The sequence below is a fragment of the Schistosoma haematobium genome, chromosome 2, assembly GCF_000699445.3.
Source record: "Schistosoma haematobium chromosome 2, whole genome shotgun sequence".
In the NCBI taxonomy this organism is placed as follows: domain Eukaryota; kingdom Metazoa; phylum Platyhelminthes; class Trematoda; order Strigeidida; family Schistosomatidae; genus Schistosoma; species Schistosoma haematobium.
This window is the reverse complement of record NC_067197.1, coordinates 28,175,194-28,196,419: the sequence shown is the minus strand read 5'-3', so window position 1 is coordinate 28,196,419 and position 21,226 is coordinate 28,175,194. Positions and strand designations below refer to the sequence as shown.

The 21,226-nt window shown below is 31.7% G+C and overlaps 1 protein-coding gene across 1 annotated transcript in view; it reads right to left on the bottom strand.

Annotated features, from left to right (window-relative positions):
• Window positions 1-3,463: 3,463 nt before the first annotated feature.
• Window positions 3,464-21,226, bottom strand: part of PCNX1 (Pecanex-like protein 1) — a 65,427-nt gene continuing 47,664 nt past the window's right edge. The window contains exons 24-32 of the mRNA XM_051208110.1: window positions 19,512-19,795; window positions 16,041-16,294; window positions 14,762-14,998; window positions 13,775-13,875; window positions 13,418-13,562; window positions 12,516-12,746; window positions 11,540-11,855; window positions 7,310-7,659; window positions 3,464-4,814 (exon numbers count right to left, since the gene is read on the bottom strand). Coding sequence (XP_051067995.1) covers window positions 4,332-4,814; window positions 7,310-7,659; window positions 11,540-11,855; window positions 12,516-12,746; window positions 13,418-13,562; window positions 13,775-13,875; window positions 14,762-14,998; window positions 16,041-16,294; window positions 19,512-19,795 — 2,401 coding nt within the window. The 3' untranslated portion in view covers window positions 3,464-4,331. The remainder of the gene's footprint in view (window positions 4,815-7,309; window positions 7,660-11,539; window positions 11,856-12,515; window positions 12,747-13,417; window positions 13,563-13,774; window positions 13,876-14,761; window positions 14,999-16,040; window positions 16,295-19,511; window positions 19,796-21,226) is intronic.

Below are 21,226 nucleotides of genomic sequence, written 5' to 3'. Positions count from 1 at the left end.
TTTAACAGTGAGTTGTATGTGTAAACATTGTTTTATCTAGTTAGGTTTAAGTTAGTTATTACAGACCTGATGTGACTAACATTAAATGAGCTTGATTTTAAGACCTAAAAGAGGCTATGATCTACAAAATCTGCATTCAATAATCATTTAACTTAAAACACACTTGTATGAACGAAGAATATTCTTGTCAATAATTTCTCATCAGCTTCTACAATTATAAATCCAAATTAATAATCCATATGATTGGCCAGATTTAAGGCAGAGTACATCATTTGGAAATTGTAATATGTGAATTGAGAATTGTTGCTTGTTATATAAAATCAATTCAGATGGTTAATGTTGGGGTTGTTTAATATAAAATGTTAACTTGAATCAGTTTATAAGTGAAATGAAATTGTGAGATAAATGATCACAATAAATATGGTTAACATGGAGTGAGAGAGAAAATAATGGAATAAAAATCAGAAATTACGTAATATGTAGAATAATATGAATTAGGTCAGATATAGTAAATAGGGGTGAATGCTGAATAAATTTCTCAAAAAGGTTATCATGTGTAATATAATAATAATATTAAGTTTGGAGCATAAAAATGAACATAAATCAAATTGCGTCACCATATTATAAAATTGATTATTAACTAGTCGGCCTTGAAGTTGGTCAGAGTAAAAGGAGAGGCATTCTCTATGCTCTCTTTTAGTGACTATGTTTTTATTTATAAATTTCTCAGGATATTCATTTTCTTTCAGGGTCGTGTATAATGCCTTTGTTTAATCTTCGACCGTATCTAGAGAGCATATGATCTTGATTTTATGATGCAGTGTCTTAATAAGGTTCCTTTCTGTATTGCAGAGCAACAATACTAAGAAAGTTTGTTTATTGGCCCGTCCAAGTAGTCTTCTTGTTCGTTTCTTTTTAATGACCAATCTTTTCTCCTTGTAAGTAGAACATCTAGGAAGGCTATTCCACCCCCATCTTCTTTCTCATATGTGAATCTTATGGACGGGTGAACTGTATTGAAACGCTCAAGTGGTTTCTATGATGTCCGTACGGTTGTTACAAAGGATAAACGTATCATCCATATATCGGCAGTAAAATAAAAAATGTCGATTTGTTGTGCCCGTGGGTCGTCTTATAGTTTAGAGAGGAAAATGTCAGCCAATATGGGACCTAGTGGTAAACCCATCGCGATACCATCTATTTGTCAATAGACTTCACCATTGAATTTGAAATATACATTAATAGTACATTTTAGTAGTAATTCTTTGATGATCTCCACAGAAATCATAGTTTCTACTTCTCGTTCTTTAAGTTGTTCACAGACATAATCTACAGTTTCTAAGAGGGACATTTGTGAAAAATGATGTTACGTCAAAGGACATCACCGTTTAAACTTTTGTATTTAAGTTTTTAATCTTGTCGACGAATTGGAATACATCCTTAATACTATGTTTTACTAGATGTTTCATATATGTCTAGTGGAATTATTTGTTGATCTGAGCTGTTTTAAAGATCTGGTCAGTTCCTTCTCTATCTTATTATTGGCATCTTTTTGATTATTCAGTTTCTGAAATCTTTGTTGATCATTCAAGATGTTATTCATCTTGTCAATGTATTCTTTTTCGTTAAGTAGGACAGTTTCTGTTCCTTTATCACGTTTTGTAATAAACAGATTCTCGTCATCGTATTCTTTGTTCACACAATTGTGTTTTAATATAATGGAAATTTTTCAGCGACTAAAATCATTTAAAGTCAGCAGAAACTATGAGTAATTAGTGTTAAATAGTTTGCGTATAAACAAGTATATCATTCTGTCTTCTAACATCCTCTCATTGTGGGCACGTGTTATTTATTCACATTTGAGAGTAATTGTCATAGCATCCGGCGATTGAGCGCACACATCTCGCGTTTCATATACACTTTTCAGTTGTTATTAACATGCCTTCACACAAACATTGTGGCTTAAAGCTGAATCCATGATCATACACTTCGTAAATAAATTACACTTTTATTTTTATTTTAAGTTTATAATGGATATCCAAATAAACATTGAGAACAATTATATTTGACTCATACGAATATTCATCAATATCAGAACAAACAGTTTGACAAAAATTGGACACTGAGTATAGAGAAGTCATTATATGTGAAATTTATATTTGAAATAATCCCAGCGATTGAAATCTAAATAATTCCAACGTTTCGTCCAACAAACTTATCTCGACTTCTTTAGGGTAGTAATCAAAATCATCAAAATTTATATGATGTTTAACAAACAAATCAAATCTTTACTGTACTTACCCTACCATAGTTAGATGCGGATCATATGAAAAGTTCACAATGTGAAGATAAATGAATTGTGCGTGTGTGCAGGTGTAAGATTGAGTTATTAATAGTTGACATTAGGTGTTAATTAGTTTTTATATGAAGTAAAAGTGCAATTTGAAGGTTAAAACTATTTTTGAACTGTCGACGTGGATGTAAAATGAGAATCATCAAATACATAATTGTATTGCTCTCCCTCTCGAAATGCTTTCACATGACTATGTGCATACAACCACTGCCAGGCACGTCCTACTCACTGCCTTCTCACAGCATTACTGTTGTTTACGAAGTTGAGAGGACGAAAAGCGAATGTCCGGCGCCTTAACCGGGTCGGTGGATATGAAGGATCCACCTAAGGGAGTTGGAAAACTTTGATTCTAAACCAATATTGCACATTGGCTCCAGTGTCCTGAGTGAATAAATGGCTTATGAACCAATTATTGGTCACCAACTACCATGGGACTGCATCTCCTGACGTTGCTCCACTGCCTTGTGGATCAGACCTTTAGGTCGAAAGCTCCGGGTGTAGCCCCCTAATGAAACCACCTGTTTCAGTTTGTGCACCCAGACAGTATCCTAGCCCTCACACAAGTCGAATGATTTATGTGGTGCATGTATATTTGATACCTCCTTGTACCAATGTTTATATGTTTAAATAAAATAAAAATAAATGATTTTGGAGGTGTTTTGATCCCTCAGCTGGATAGTTTGGTTGTGCAGCTTACATTGTTCTTTTGAACAACATAATTAACACATGCTTCAAAAAGATCATATACTCATCTTCAACTACAAATATTCTTTATCATTTCATATTTCATTAAAACAATTATCGAACATACTAATATAATGATAGTTGAAGTAATTAGATATTATCAACACTTATTTCATTATAAAACCTATAAATCTCCCAAAATTAAGATGCATAAATAATTCAGATTAGAAATGTCACTCATTTTGATTTTTTTAAAATAGAAAATCTGTTTCAAGCGAGAGAATTATTTAACTTACAAAATTATAATCAGATAATTGTAGTTTCAATCAATCAAACTAAGTATTTCTGATAACCATATGCTTTGTATGTGTAATGTTTTGTTAAAAGAAGAATGAAACAAAACATATCAGATACGAAATCTTTATTCTCAAAGATTATTTAGGAAATTGACTTGCGTCAGTTGAATTATAAGTAATATGTAGGAATTTAATCAGATTTAGCAAGAAAAAAATCCTAAAATCCAACCACCAGTAGCCTAATATTCCTATATACAATTGACCTAAATTTATTTGTATTGAAATTCAATAAATAGACGAAATATTAGACGACTAGAGTTGATCACCTAAAACAAAAACTGAGACGTAAAATAAGTTAGGCTAGTCAATATATATTAGACTAGAAAATAAACCTAAACAATAGCTACCACTATTAAATGATCCCACTAATGTGAATTCTTTTATAATATAAAGGAAAATTCAAATGTTAATTAAGTAAACAATATGCAACTGATTATTTATAGAAAATGAAAATATTTAACACTATAATGTGAAATCATAAATGATAACAGCAATAATACAGTTAATTCTTTTGAAATGAAAGGAAAAGAAAATGATTGTTTTTGAAGGCTACCAATAGGCAGATAGTGGTGCTGACTATTATTTGTGATACTCTTTGGTGTAAATGATAAGCAATCATACGATTGGAAAGAAAACATTTATATGTACACAAAAAGAGATAAACGAAACAATCTGCAATTTGTAAATAAGCTGGTGTCAACAAGATGAAACGAGTTTTTTTCTCAAATTCTAGTAAATAATATAGTTCCTAAATATATCTTTAAATAGAGTTGATTTTATATATAATCGTAAACGGTATACTTTATACAGAACCTGAAATATTGTTACATACATACAAATATAAGTTAGATGCATATTGTGGGAATCAAAATTTTCGTTGATATAAGGATGATTCTAGAAAGACAAGAAAGAGAGAATCACTGTTGTCTTGTTGGAAATCAGTTTCTGTTAGTAAATAAACAATTCATAAGGAATTGATCATGACTATTATTGTTATTATTTTCATTATTGTTATTATTATTATTATTATCATCATTATTATTATTATTATTATTATTATTATTATTATTATTAGTAGTAGTAGTAGTAGTAGTAGTAGTAGTAGTAGTAGTAGTAGTATTAATATCCTTATCTGAATCTTTGACTTCAATCAGACCTTTATCTTCCCAGATAGCTACATAATATCCGTCAAGAAGTGGTGGTCCTTCCGGAAATGCAAGTAAAGCTATTGTTCGATGACAAAACGATCGTGAATTCGGATCAGGATTATTTGGAGTCCATCTGTGGATACGATAAGCTCCAAGACCGGAGTATACAGAAGAACGACAAGCTGAATAAGTTAAACTACGTAGATACCATCCTTTTAATGGCCACTGTAACTTGTTTAAATGTCCGCTTAATATTTGACAAGCGTCAATAATCTGAAATAGATTATATAAAAAATATTAATTTATATATTTTTAAGTATCGAATGTAAGCAGAATATTATCATTTAATTGCTTAAAAGTTTAAAAGCACTGTCCAATTTACAACCCTTTAAACAAACGGGTGAAGTAACAGTAGCCATTATACGAAACTTTAAGTTCAAGAACTTTATGAAGGAGAAATTCATGTTTTTTATGTTGGAAACGTTGAGTGGAAAACAATGCTGATAAAGAGATGATACACAATGATTGGATATGTGACTACGTGATGGTAGCTCACAAGAAAGAATTACTGACTCAAAGCTCCTGAATAATTTGAGCAAAAAAAAACGTCACTAACCTAGAGAATAGGTTTTTTCTAGCTAGGTATAGCATTAGAAATGTAATTGACCGTTGGAGGAAATCAGTTTGTAGGTCACTCACTCTCTAATTCAGACCTAACTCTTAGGTCAAATTCATATAAAAAAGAAAGTAGTTAAAGCCAAAAAATCTATGGTGGTAATTGTCATTGCCTAATTTAAATTACACTGCACTAAATCTGCAAAATCTTTTATTTAAAAAAAATTTGGTGAAAAATGTTTATACTAGGTAATATCCTGAACTATAACAAAACAATTATGGTTATCAACATTGATAGATGTTGAGGATTTTGTGATATCTGAGCTGAAAAGACTGATTGTGAAGCTTTAATTGTTCTTCCGAACAATATTATCAAAAGGAAGTACTCCAACGTTCATATCCTGACATACAAATATTCTACAGAATATGGAAATCATACGAACTAATAGGTTTGCATTTTTTAAAACTTAATTCATTTTTTAAAATACATATTTATCTTGGAACAACTGGGCAACAATGAAAAAGATAGCTATTACACAAAGAGACGAAATCATGGATATGTACTGCCGAACCACTGTATTACAAACATACCTCTGTTACAACGTGTTAGCAATCTTCCTGAGCCAACGATGATCGAACGCAGTCACCGAACATACTCAATTTAAAGCCTCTAGATTTTGCAGTCATAGAGTAGAACTTCCTTCACTAATGTATTTCAAATCCGACCAGTAAACACAAAACTACTATGATTTATCGAGAAAAGTGAATGTAGGTTTAAGATTCTACCAACGTTGAAGACAAACTTTGAAATAACACAGTGAAAAGTACATGTCGTGCTTATGAGTACTAATTATCAACCACAAAGCTGGTGTATCATTGCATAGTAAGACATTCTCACCTCAGTACTCCAGATCGAAAAGTCATTCTCAGGCAAAACATTTACAACATTATTGTATATTTCCTTTCAACTAATGGAACAGGGACTTAACGTACGACTGATTGTTTCATTAGAGAAGAATAAAGATAATTCGTCGAAGAAAATTCTCTTTTCAAAAATTTTCCTTATTTAGGCTCGACAGATGTGTTTATAATTAACTTATTACCCAAAATGGTCCATATTTAAATAGAATGGTATTGAATAATTCAAAATACCTGAAGTGATAGTGTTATGAATCGTTCACGAAAATCAGATATTGAAACATGGTTATACAGTAATCAGTTAATGGAAAATCTTCAGACGAAGATAACTAACTGTCCACTTGATTGAAATTCAGAATAAAATAATTAAAATGTGGAATAATGACTAATTACTAGTTGTGAAAAATAGTTAAAAAGAAGTAGAGAATAAAACACTAGATTATGGAAAATAGAAATGGAGATTAAGACCATGAAAGAATGAGAGATTGAATATACTGCTTTTGAACATAGAAGTTAAGTTTGAATTGATGAATGACTATAGCCTCTACTGTACATAAATTTTATCGAATTCATTACTCTCAAGCCGGTTCTTCTGATTGTGTAAATTATTTTGGACGAGGGTTCTAGTGAGGTTTTTAACTGACTTTTGCCATCATTTAGATAGTTGGGCAGAGTAATACTGAGAGATACGATACCACTTCAGATTATTTTAATTATTCAATACTATTCTATTTTCACAATTGATCGATCACTGGGTGGTGATCAATGTCATGCTTGTCTAGTCCTTATTAGTGCAGATCGAATGCTATCGATCATGTTGCAATCATGTTGCACTAATAAGGACTAGACAAGCATGACATTGATCACCACCCAGTGATCGATCAATTGTGATTCCATCTCAGTCCTACAGGAGGTAAGTCACGGCTCGGATAGCTCAGTGGTAACGTCTCTGACTGTGAAGCTGGGTGACACGAGATCGAATCCGTCAGGGAGCATCAGTTCCCTCAAGATTACAGGTACACCTTGCTGACGAGTGCCAAGTAGCACGAAACCCGGGTCCAGGGTTTCCTGTTGACTACCTCCAACCACCATCTAAATCTCAACTATTCTATTTTACTGAAGACTACTATTTTTTTATTAAATAAAATCATGGAAAATAGAATTTTACAATCAATAATAAACAATTATAAGAAAGAGACGGAGGGAGGGAGAAAAAGTACCAAAAATAAACATACTATAACTTGTTGACTATTTTTATACAATTGTTCAATGGAATAACAAATATGATCAAAATGATGATTTTCACGAAATCTATTTGTTGAAGTAGACAAAATACCTCCAGTTATATTATCTAAATCATTTTGTTGGTGAATTAATGCAATCAAAGTTGTTTCCTGATTACAGTCTAGTTGTTTAGAAGACCATTTTCCAAGATTATCATTATCATTGCTAGTTGATGGATGAGTAGACAATGTCAATTGAGCATTTGATTTATTAGAAGTGGTACTTGGCACATTAGTTTTCAACTGTTGGCTTGTATTACTACGTGTAAATAATGATGGATTAATTGCAGAATCAATTTGACCTGAAAAATAAAAATTTAGAGATAAAAAAATAAACTGGAAATTAGGTTAAAACTTCAATTCAGATGACTGTGTAGTAGATGCTACTGATAAGATTGTTTGTAAATAGTGTTTGGCGAAAAACGGCATCGAGGTTGCATTACTTGTTGGACAGAGTGAAACATTACAGTGCATCAAAAGTGTGGCGATGGCAGAACACTTGGAAACTAGAACAGAAAACAGTTCAGATTGCAGAGCACACGAAAAGGTGCGAATGAACGATAAGTATATGCGTTATGCAAATACTTTGTAACTTCTCGCAATAAATAAACATTTCTCCTATCTATTGTCTATTTCTACAACTGTAATCTGAAATGTATTCGGTTAGAATTTTTCTAGCGAATATGATTGAGATTTGAACGTTTAACATATCAACTCAATTTTAAAATGAGGAAACAACACAACATATAGACTAAATATTCTGAATGAAAATATGTATTCTCATTTAAGTGCTTGTATGTTTATCTTATTTTGCGTTGACTGTTTCAATTTTGTTCTGCTACTCAAAAGTTCGGTGTAAACAAATGACGAGTCATAAATGATATATGAGAAACATCAAGTATTGGCAATATAATTACTAATGTCACTATAAAAATAAATCACAGATATCAATGTTCACTCAGTCAAAAATCTAGAAGAACTAGGAGTTGTTTCTATTGATATATGTCGAAACTTTCACAATGATCTCGTAAATTCGTCAATAACAACTAAATTATATCAGCAGCTTTCTATCAGATTGAGTGATTTTAAAAAAGAAACACTTATGATTTCCGCGTTTTGGGATTGAAGTCAATGAATTCATAGTTAGTTATATTCAACATAGAACTTGACATATATACACATCAGTTCAAGTTACAATATAACATTATCACAGTAAAAGGGAATCATTAAGACAGATTACAGAGTAATGAAAGAAATATTGTTGTAAGTGATAGAAAAGACTAGATATAAACAGTATGATTCTAGAAAGAATGAATTTGCATAATAAAACGTATAATATGATTGTGAAACTCAAGATTTTATGGATGACAAAGAATAAATACATCTGAACCACTATGACCAACTTTGAGACTGGTATCTCCAAGTATTATTTATGAAAAATTCAAGAACTTTAATAAAGTAGCTTGAATCTATCAACATGGCTCAATTCAACTGTCAATGATTTCATGAACTTGTGTCATGAGCTTATTAACAACTATTTAGGGTATTGAACTATTAAACTAACAAGAGAACGGAAGAAAACGCGATGTTACCAAAAAATCAGAGAAAATTTTCCACTGTCAGGGAAGTCCTACTCACTACCTTCTCATGGCATTACTGTTGTTTACGAAATTGAGAGGACGAAAAGTGAATGTCTGGTACTTTAACCGGGTTAGTGGATAAAGTGGATCCAACTAGGGAGTTAAAAAACCCTAATTTCAAACCAATGGCACGCATGGGCTCCAATATCCTGAAGGAACAAATGCCGTATGAACCTGTTTTTGGTCACCGATTACCATGAGGTTGAATCTCCCGACGTTGCTCTACTGTCTTGTGAACTAGACTTCTAGGTTAAAGGTTTGAGGAGTGGCCTTCTAAGAAAATTATCTGCTTCGGTTTCGGCTCCCGGCCAGTATTCCATCCCTTACACAAGTTGAATGACGAACTGTGGCGCATATGTATTCAGTGCCTCTTTGTACCAATGTTTATGTGTTTAAATGAATAAAATGTTCAATATAGACACAAGTGCACTTAAACCAGACATCTGAGTCTAGAATAATAACGTTAGCAAGTATGCTCGTTTAAATGTAAGTATTCACTAATAGATATAAAGTATCAGAAATAATAAATTCATCAATATATTCATTAAAATATAACCTCAATAAGTTGAATACGTTTGAAAGAATATTGAAAAATAATTTTCACAATTCAAAAAACGACTATAAACCAAAGGGTTTCAATATTGTAAGCCCATTAATTTTAAATAATATGAGTTAAAGTTAACTTATAAATATTTCCTAAACTACTTCCAGTTTATAAAAGATTTTGAAATGAAATGATTTTCACTAAAACTAATTTAATCTGACAGTCTGTTGAAAGAAAAACAACTTCTGACCTACATATTTTTTAACTATTGTAAATAATACAATTTATTTATTTATTTGAACACAAAGATATTGGTACAAAGTGGCACCAAATATATATACGCCACTCAAATTTCATTTGATTTGTGTGAGGGCTGTGATATTGTCCGGGTGCACAAACCGAAGCAGGTGGTTTTCTTAGGAGGCCACACCCAGAGCCTTTCAACCTAAAGGTCTGATCCATATGGCAGTGGAGCAACGTCAGGAGATGCAGTCCCATGATACCCGGTTACCAATAATTGGTTCATAATCCATTTGTTCCTTCATGATACTTGAGCCCATGTGCACCACTGGTTTGTAATCAGGGTTTTCCAACTCACTAGTTGAATCCACGATATCCATCAACCCGGTTAAGGCGCCGGACATTCGCTTTTCGTCCTCCCAATTTCGTAAACATCACCCCTGTCGCGAGAAGGCAGTGAGTAGGACTTCCCTAGCAGAGTCTATATACGCGTGGTCATGTGAGAGTATTTTGAGAGGTAGGTCGGACTCTCCTCACTCTCGGCCGTACCAGAGCATTTGGGGGCAAATAATACAATAAATGTTCCTATATTCGATTTATTTCCATTGATTAATTTATATATCGTAACCAAATGTCTTCATAGTTACAATAAAATAGTACAACTTAATGTAGAGTTGATTATTGTGATATTCAGATAGGACGAATAGAATAAATGATATCTTCTCGTCTTATCCACATTTTTAGAGGTGATTACAAATAAATAAGATGAGAAAGATATCAAATAAACAAAAAATATTCGTGGAGAAAAAGGATTAGAAACAAATCACTAGTAAAAATATTTTAACAGACAGTTTCCCAGTATTTACAAGTGGAATGGCTATGAGACATTGGAATATAGCAATTTTTTAAGCAGAAAATTATTTGTTGTAAACAAGTATATGGTATTAAATAAATTAATTGTGGTCATTAGTGAGTCGTTTCCATTTATAAGTTGATATGTTTTGAGTAAAATAAAATAATTATACATTTTATACAGAATAGGTACGCTGTAGTTAGCAGTGAAATTCAAAATATACATTTCATCCTATCTGGAATCAATCAGCTGCATCTAAGTGTTGAATTACACACTCCAAGTTGAACTAATTACCTTTCACTTCAAACGCTTAACGTGCTGTTCATCGTAGTTACTGAGTTCAGAGTCACCTAGCTATGCAACTGTGGTGTGCACTGTTCATGTGGATAGAAAGAAGTAGTAAGTAGCAGGAATTGGAAGTAGAAAAGCCTACAAGGAGAAGAGTGAAACAAAGAGAAGAGGAAGGGAAAAACAGAGCATTCGGAATAAAAACAGGATCGGAAGAATGATGAAGTATGTGAAGGACAACTGAAAGAAGATTTGTAAATGATGTATTTAATGTATGATTTTTATATTTTACGAATAGACTGACCTTCCTCACCATGTTTTTGTTCACAACACGAGTACTCACTGAATTCTCATTCTTTGATGTCATATGTGCAACCCATGTGGTATGACGCAATATGCAAATAAATGCACGTTTTAGAAAATGTATCAAAATTGTACACGAAACTCTAAAGTGATACATATAATTGATAATAATACACACACACTGATATTAAAAAAGAATGTAAGTTGACTTTAAGGATAACCATTTTCAGATTATTCTAAATATATCTATCAAGATATCAATAAGAATGGATAAATATTTCAACAACAAAAAAATCATATTTACTACCACATACCATCACATTTTTCTTTTTTACAACCACATAATTGACGAAAACGTCTCCAATAATCACGTATACGCAATAAAATATTAACAAAAGATAATTCTCCACCAGATATATTAATATAATCATCATTATCGCCAGCAAAACTAGTAATTAAAGGACTAACATAAATTGGATAACCAATTGGTGGATCGCAACTAGAATTGACTAAATTCCGTAAGACTGGATTAGCACTTTGTATACTACCACGTTCTTCATTATTATTACGTAAAAATATTTGTTCACGTTGTTGACCAGCCCATAAACCTCGAACACATTCAGGATTTAACTATTATCAACAACAAAAAAATTATAAAAATATAACTGAAGACAAACGATATGGAAAGACCAAATACAAATAACAATAGTGACTTCTTTTTCTAGTACTTTTTATAGTTTAGCAGTACATTCGATCAAACGCATTACTACTTATTTTCTCATAATACTAGATGCTCGCGCCGTTTCTCACTGCCATTAGTGTAGACAATCCATATACTAATCAACCAATTGACTGAATCATGAAACCTTAGAGGACAAAGCTCGTGGAATAACTATGAAAATAACTTTAAAATGAAGTAAGTGATGATGTTGTCAAGAACGCGAATGAAAACTCCACAATTAAACTATTTACCATGGACAACTTAACAACATTAAAATCTTCTCTACGACTTAATGATGTAATCGAAGTCAATTTCTGTGTATACAACAGGATAAAGCATAAGAATAACTGATGTAATCAAATACACGCCAAAATTAGAAACCAAAGCACTTGAATACCATAGCAACATTTAATTAATGAAGCTCAAGAGGGGTAATAAAACTTCAAGGGTCATTCATACTCACTGATACGAAAAGCAACGTTTATCTATGGCAATAACAATTTAAGTCGATCTGATGTAAAGAGACAAAATACAAGTGACCTTTTTACGATTGGTAAAAAAGAACTAACTTTGATAGCTCTAAATTCTAGTCTTCTCTTAGTTAACTGAACAATTCGATAAACATCCACCGATGTACGACCAGATACCCAACGAAATGAGAATAAACAATCAGCATCATTTAAAACAGCAAATCGCCATTTTGGATCAGTTTCTGGACAAATTACAACATTTTTCTCTGTATAAACAATCTTCTTGTATAATTCATTATGTGTATTACCGGATGACCATGTAAATGTGTCCTGTGAGAATATCAAATCATAGAAGAATGTAAGGAACACAAATCAAGATAAAAAAAAATCCACTAAAAAAATGGTTACGTATAAAAAGCCATATATTTTGAAGGTAATTTTTATTGCTTAAATATTGAACAGTAATCTGACTTAGGTTGGTTTGTGATTCCAATAATATTACGTAACAGTTTGATAACAGTTCACCAAGTTGTTAAGTGACTCACTATATTGAACGATAATAGTTATCACAAATCGAAAGTTTGAAAAGCGGATTCATTCTTAATAATCTAAAGATGCAGTCTTAGGCATGAGATCTGAAGGACCTGGTGATGAACCCCATATGCGACAATGGATGAACACTGGTAAGGAATTGTAAACTAGGTCGAAACATGTAGATATTCATCATTAAAATATTATCAAGTATTTATTGATAATACGTCAGAGAATCGAATTTATAGACAGATTATAAGTTAATGAAAATAATTTTAGAATATTTTGATAAAAATAACGTAAGTACTGTAAATCATATTCATTGTGAGCATAACAAATTAAATGTCACGCCTAACTTTATGATAAATGATTAGGCATGAAAGCGATAAAATTAACAATAACAAGAACTAAACAAAACAGAGAGAGAGGATGAAAAATTAAAAGATCAATAAACACACAAAATTACTAACTTGATACAGCTTCAATGCAATACGAACACTAGGAGTAACAACAGTTTGAAGAAGATCAAGATCCACAAGAACCCAATCATCTCTTGAGACTAAATTAATATCTCCTGAAAATACTTGGTGCACACCATGCAAGAATTGATCCAAACTAAAGAAAATGAGTAGTAATAGTAATGATTGTAAATAATAATAAAAAAGTTAGATTCATTTTAATCCAAAAAAATGTAAACATATACGATACAGTTGCCCTTCACTTTGTTTTTTCTAGAGGGTAAAACAAGACAATTACACAGCTGGATATAGTATCATCGTTTCTGGTAAATAAATCTATAAATAATCTAATGTAATTATAATACTTACATAGGCTTTGATGACTGTTGACCACCCATACATCGCCTACCAAGTAAGCTTAAAGCTAAACATAACGACACCACAGGTGAATCAGGACCACATGGTACTGACTGAAAAAAGAAAACATATTTTTTTAATGAAAACAACACCCAATCATTTTAGTGAGTACATAAAATTATCTAATGTTTAATGAAAAATACAAAGTAAAATCTAATCTAGAAGAAATTATCATTGTCTTGTATTTAGAAGTTTATTTCTAAATGTTAAAGGAAGAAAACCGAATATGTCTGTTAAGTTATACAAAATTTACTTTGTACACTGGTGTAATTACTACATTTAGTGAATGAATTAGGGAAAGAAATAGGCTAATGATAACAAAAATAACCTTGATCAAGTCGAATATATTGCAGAAAAAGGTACAAGTGATAACTGAGGTCAGATCAGATTCATAATAATAGTAATAATTGAGTATATATTGGAAGTTTACAGTCAATATAAGGAAATATCAAGTTTGAAACAACTTTGCATGAGTGTCTTGTGAGTCAACCATACAATTTCGAATGGTTGATAAAATTAAACATCGGTTTGTTGATTTTCATACTTGATAAAGAAGAGACTTTCCACATACCCTATGAAATGACATATATCTACCACAACAGTTAAGACATGACGATATGCGATAAACATTTTAACTGTTACGTATAATCGATCACAGAAAAGATAAAGCAACCTGACCATTTATCAGGAAACCCATTGAAGCCTACATATATATACATACTAATGATTCATAAACATATTTGTTCAGTTCGCTAGTTGAAGTTTTTTGGTCATTTCAGTTTATGCATTTCCCTAGTGAGCTTGGTGTACCAAGGAAGAGTGTATGACAAATAAAGTGAACAACAGAACACGACAAATAATAAACAAAAAATCTCATCATATGGATAGATATCACAAAGACCAAAAAATGATATAGTAAACATAAATAGCTAGTCTTACTGAATTTCCACTTTGTTTTTTTAAACAATATGCTATCCAATCGGAATAAATTTGAATAAAACGTTGTTTAGTAACACCACTAACATCTTCATCAAAGTCATCATCAATTGCTTTGAAAAATACAGGATCCAAATCAAAGTAATCTGGTGATGAAAATCGATTGGAATCTAAACATGGTGTTAGTTGAGTTAATCGACTCGATAAATTCGGCAATTTACAAACAAAATAAATAATACACTGGAAAAATACAAGATAAAAGGTATATGTTAAACTTATTAGATTATGTAATAATATTAATAATAATCAGTCGTGTAAAAAGTGTTTTCATTAAAAAGTAACTTATCTCTATCGGAAAAAAAAGAACTCTATACACTAACAGATCACGCAATAATAAACGTCATTTTTTGTCGACTCGTTTCGTGCTAACCAAACACTACACACAAAATTGAAAAATAATCACTAGCCTAAGTGACTCAACAATAAATTCATTGTGCTTTAATGCTGAATAATTGAGGTTAATGATGCAGTAGGCAAATCAGACGTAAATGAAATGATAGGCCCCTGTGATTAACCAAGATGTGGTTTCCTTTTCTAATGGATGAGACATACCCAATTGATGGAAAACTGTGGCTTGAATTTCTAAAGGATATATATTTATATGAGTATACAGATATTTCTCGATTCGGTTGATCAATAAATGCTTTCTTCACACCCATTCGGGCTCACTAAGAGCAAGCTTGTTTATCGTTAACAGAGTTTATAACCTCAGTTCACAACAGGAGATCGGAAGGATTTGTATCAAAACGATAAACTATTTATGACTGACTAAAAGTTGAAGAATAAATTTTTAAATATCGATTTAATGATTTTTGTACGCACCATCCGATTGATAAATATACTAAAAGCAAGCATAACAGTGGTTTTTCATGATTACAGTCATAGACATTGATTTTTAACGATCCGAATCCCAAGTGTAATAAATTATCAACATTAATTAATCCGTAAAACTTTTTACCTATTGACTAGAGCCGATTGAAATCCATAGTTAAATGTGTTTGATGTCGATGTGAAAAAACAAGACCTCAATATTGTCGAGTTTTGTCATTTCGGCGAAACAAAACCGATAAATGCAAGATAACTAAATCAAAAGGAGGATTGACTTCAGAATTCTGGGTAAAACATTAGGTCATCGAAATATGAAGCGATAAAAGAACTGAACTATTACCTCTGATAAAAGATATACTATAATGAAAGAAAAACAAATGGAATTATTACTTACATGAACAAATCGACTGATCAATACTTTCCGTAAGTCTGTCAATTGAAATGTTAATCCAGCACTGTGATCAGTAACTTCATAACCTTCAACTATATATGGTGTATATGCAAATTGCCATGTCATACAACGTAAACGAACAGCAGTGTTAAAACTTAACATTCCATGAATAGTTTTTGAATGACAACAACAGAATCGTTTACTTTTATGCGGATCTGAACGTAATGCTTCTGATTCACTAGCATGACACAAAGTACCTGACAGTTACCAAGATTAAAAATAATAATCATGGTTGAACAAGATTATTTTGAGAGGATGGAAAAAAACACAATTAAATATGATTTTCAAAAATTAAACATATCATATTGAGAAAAACAGAATATGCATTTTTCCCTGTTTTTGAGACTACTTAATTTCATACTGAAACTTGAAACCAGTACTCATCACTTCAAACATCAAAATATTATCCACAGTTGACTACTATTAAAAGGGTAATTAACTTATAAATCCAAACGTTTATTTAAACAGTAGGTATCATTACTAAGGTTTGACTTATTAATTTCGAATAAACTGAGCATTGGGTAGATTGTTATAAATCAATAATATATTTGTATATATTTGTTTATTTAAACAGTTCTTATATTACTGGGAACCGATAAAGCCAGTCTTAAACATCAAATGAAAAATATCAACTATTCCAACTAATGACAAACCAATATATCTATTCGAAAAACGATAATTTATAGTAATTCTAATAAAGAATTTTGAACATGATTCATGAAATATTAGATTGCACTAAATGACTTAAATATTATTTAGCTCCCCGGTGTAACTCTCCTATTTTATTCTGTGGTAATTAAATAATAATATCAGATGTAAATTGTGGTGGTCGGCATTCGATATAATCCTTAAACTTCGTATACAGCTCGTCTTGATAACCGTTCTATATAACGTCCCAACGGTTTATTAATCAGAAGGCAAATACGAAGTGTTGATTACGTTTAATACGAGACCACACACATATATCCAAATGTCCAGATGCGTTAAACAAGCATAGAAGAGTTGTGCCGAAAGGCAAGCAAGCGAGCGAGAGCCATAGCAAGAGCGAGACGAGAGTGAGTGAGTGAGTGAGTGAGTGAGTGAGTGAGTGAGTGAGTGAGTGAGTGAGTGAGTGAGTGAGTGAGTGAGTGAGTGAGTGAGTGAGTGAGTGAGTGAGTGAGTGAGTGAGTGAGTGAGTGAGTGAGTGAGTGAGTGAGTGAGTGTTGAATATGAATAACATGGACATATATATACCATGTGAAATGAATGAGTAATCGAATCAAATAAGCAGTTAGTGGTAAGACTAGCAGAGTGAATAAATGCGTAGGCCGTAAGCAATATTCAAGCATACGTATTTCATACAAGCACAAAATAATTAGGGTACAATAAATTGTTATAGTGCGGATGACTTTGTCCGCTAAATAAGTTAGCAAAAGGGCTTAACTGAATTAAATGAGAATAGACTCAATTGCACGTGAGTCGCTATAAAATCAAGAGCCCTAGTATAGTAAATGTTTAGGTATTCAGACTTGAACATCGAGAAGTGAATGACAAAAATGATTTGTTATTAAATAGCCAATTTGTGTATCTTAGTTTTACAAGTGATCATTATTGAAATGAACAGTATACAAGAATGAAGAAAAATAATTTCATCAAAACTCTATACATGCCTTGTTGATAAGTAATAATTAATAAGAAACTTCAATATAGCGATAACTACACTTGGATAACAGGGTACAACAACTTTCTGTCATAATTTCCGATACTTACAAATATAAAATAAGTAAAGAAGAATGGTTTCATGAGTGGAACCTAATAAGATTAATTCATAATATAATAGATTCAATTACATATTGATTGAACTCAGTGTTTAGTAGCTAATGGATTTATCAAACTGAACTGTTATAACTTGTGGCCTTGTGCCCTATCGATGTATAACGTAATGATATCGCCAATTAGGGAACAGTTACTTATCGACCGGAACAATGACGCATAAACCCGTACGGGCAATCTAGAGTCCTTATCGGTCCTTCCTCTTGTCAAGCGCTGCTTGCAGAGTCCAGAACACCAATTTCAATCTCTGCGATATGAATAATGTATTCCAAACATATTAGGTTTATATAAATCCCAAACAGACATCGTACCATGAAATAGAAAATAACATTTGTACAAAATCTAGCCAAAAGTGGCTATGAATGTGGGAGACTGCAATTAATAGACTGGGTATAACTCAAGAACTATAAATCGTATAATAATAGTTTATAGGTCAAAGAAAAGCATGTAGTAAGAGTATAGATATACATAATCTAGCTACTAAGTAGTTATACATTAAGAATATACGTATAATATTTATCCATAAATAGTTCTCAAGAGTTGCCATTCATAATCCTCGCCGAGATATAACATGAACATACATCAATTGAATGAATAATCTCAATAAATTAATTAATACAAACGAAATTACACTGATAGTCACCAAGATAAAATTATCTTAAAATTAAAATCTGTATTTTCAGATTAATTTCTAAAGATTTCACATCACATCACATTTTTGCAGTATACTTCCTAAAACTAGCTTTCCCTAGAATTGTCTACTTTACCTAATCATATTGTTAGCCTTGCTAACTTGGTGTGATTTGTGAAAAAAAAGTCGACTGAGATGCATCTGAAATAAATTTTACAGTGATCATGACTAAATGACTTCATTATCTGATAAGTTCAGAACTAAAAGTTTTTGATATTGAGATGTCATGATTCCCTTTTCAGTCTTAACTTTAGGACATAAATCTTGTAAGAAAGATATATTTAGTAAAGATCAAAGAAGATTAATTTAGGCAAACAACACACAAGTATAGATACAAATAAAGTAATCTTAGAAATAAAGAAAAAAGTTTACCACGAGGACTGATAAGAATCTAGGGTTTGTAGACAAGATAAGTAAAATAGAGAATAGCCTTTATGGAGAGATGTGTAGAGTAAAATTTAAAAAATCCAAATTTACAAAATAAAAACAACAAAATATTCAGTATGTAAATTGGTTTTCTGAAGATCTAACATCCTCAACATTACCGTGCAGCGAACTCTCACTGTACTGCAAATTTTAGATTATTACCCTTTTCTGTTAATAGAATGACTTCCCATAAAAGCTATTCATCACTTTTACAGTAACCCAGGGGTGGAGAGTTTGCATGCGAGGCCTGGAAGTACTTGATTCGATTGCTAATGGGGTCATGAGTGATTACTGCCGAAAGGCGGCATACGGTATCACAGCAGCTGTTCAACACTTCCTAATTTCCAATGATTGTATAGTCAAAGCCTGTTTATGATGCGAAACTTTAAAAATTAATATTTTGACGATTACTTTCCTGAATAAATACAATTTGTCAAGACAAAAACTGATGTGATTTAAAAAAGCCTTCGTTATCAAACCATTACCGATAAATTCAAGACCACGAAGTTGATAGGTAACGAATCCATTGCCTACTTCAATAATATGAATCAACAAGTTTAAATCATCAGTTGATAAAATGAATACATCACCATGCTGAACGGTTAACCCGCCAATACGTCCAAGTTGTAAATCACCGGCTAATGTTCGTTGTAATTTCCTTGTTAAATGTTCATAAAATATGCCATCCAGATTACCAGATACTTGATGTTTAGAAATTCCTTTCAATTGAGCTGCTATAGGCATATTAGTTGTTTCTATTCGTTGAGTCCTTTATAAAATAGAAATTTAAACATAAAATAAACGTGAACTTGTATGACACCTGATGACAACTATTGTTTGTAAATTACAAGCATCTAGATTTATGCATGTTTGTACTTTTAACTGCGGATGTTAAACAGTCTTTTCTTACCAATATTTGCGTATTGAGCGGATCGTCTTTACATCGTTATCGAATCACAACAATCAGTAAAAGTGGGTAAAGATTAGCAGTTAAAACAATCATGTAGATTTCGTCCTGGTTGGAAATCATCGGACAAATGCACTTGTATCTGAGTTTTGGCGTTTGCATTTAGACGCGTACCCAGAACTTTTCGCTTCAATCGGTACAACACTTAGTTTTAGGGGTTTACTGCTAACCATCTTCAATTATATAATAAATACAATTACTTGATATATGTAAAAAGGCATAATAACAAAATAATTAAGTAGAAACACAACCAAAAACTACGGAATTGATAGCTTTTACTGAACTAAGGAAAGAATTTTGTCTTAGCATTTATTCAAATAAAATGAAATAACTTAGTTATTTAACTTTTGTACTCTGTCGTCAAATTGAAGAGGGAGACAGAAAACCGAAAAAAATAAACGAAGAAGAAGCGAAAAAAAACTGGATTCTACCATAGAAACTGCATAAAAAATAACAATGAGATAAAATTAGAAAATTGCATACTTGAATGACATGACCAAAAGAACAGATAGACTTCTACAAACAGATTTACCCTTATATATGTAAGGATCATTGATAATTTCTATGCAGTTACTATGGCATCATGATAATTCTCATCATATTTAATTATTAAAGACAAAGTTTTAAACAACAATACAAAACGGTAAAATAAAATTTTCTTCCATCTACATTACCTACAAAATGTTATCAACCGAAAAGTTATTCACAAACGGAGTATTTAAGTACTATGTACCCATAGAATTTATGAATTAAATGAAATAGATATCACATTATGTTACTATAACTTAATAAAAGTAGTATTTATATATTTATCTTCAAAAAACTCAGAATATATTTTGATAATGATAGTTATTTGTATATTTTTATGAAATATTTGTTATACATTGATATTTGTAAGTCAACTTTTTAATAAACAATAAACTGTTCTTTGTTCCTTTATATAGTTCATAAACTAAAGTCTGTCAATTATTAAAATTTTATCTGCTAGTAGCCCCCAAATGCCCTGGTACGACCGAGAGCGAGGAGAGTCCGCTCTACCTCTCAAAATGCTCTCACATGACCACGCGTATATAGACTCTGCTAGGGAAGTCCTACTCACTGCCTTCTCACGGAATTACTGTTGTTTACGAAATTGAGAGGACGAAAAGAGAATGTTCGGCACCTTAACCGGGTTGATGGATATTGTGGATTCAACTAGGGGAGTTGGAAAACCCTGATTACAAACCAGTGGTG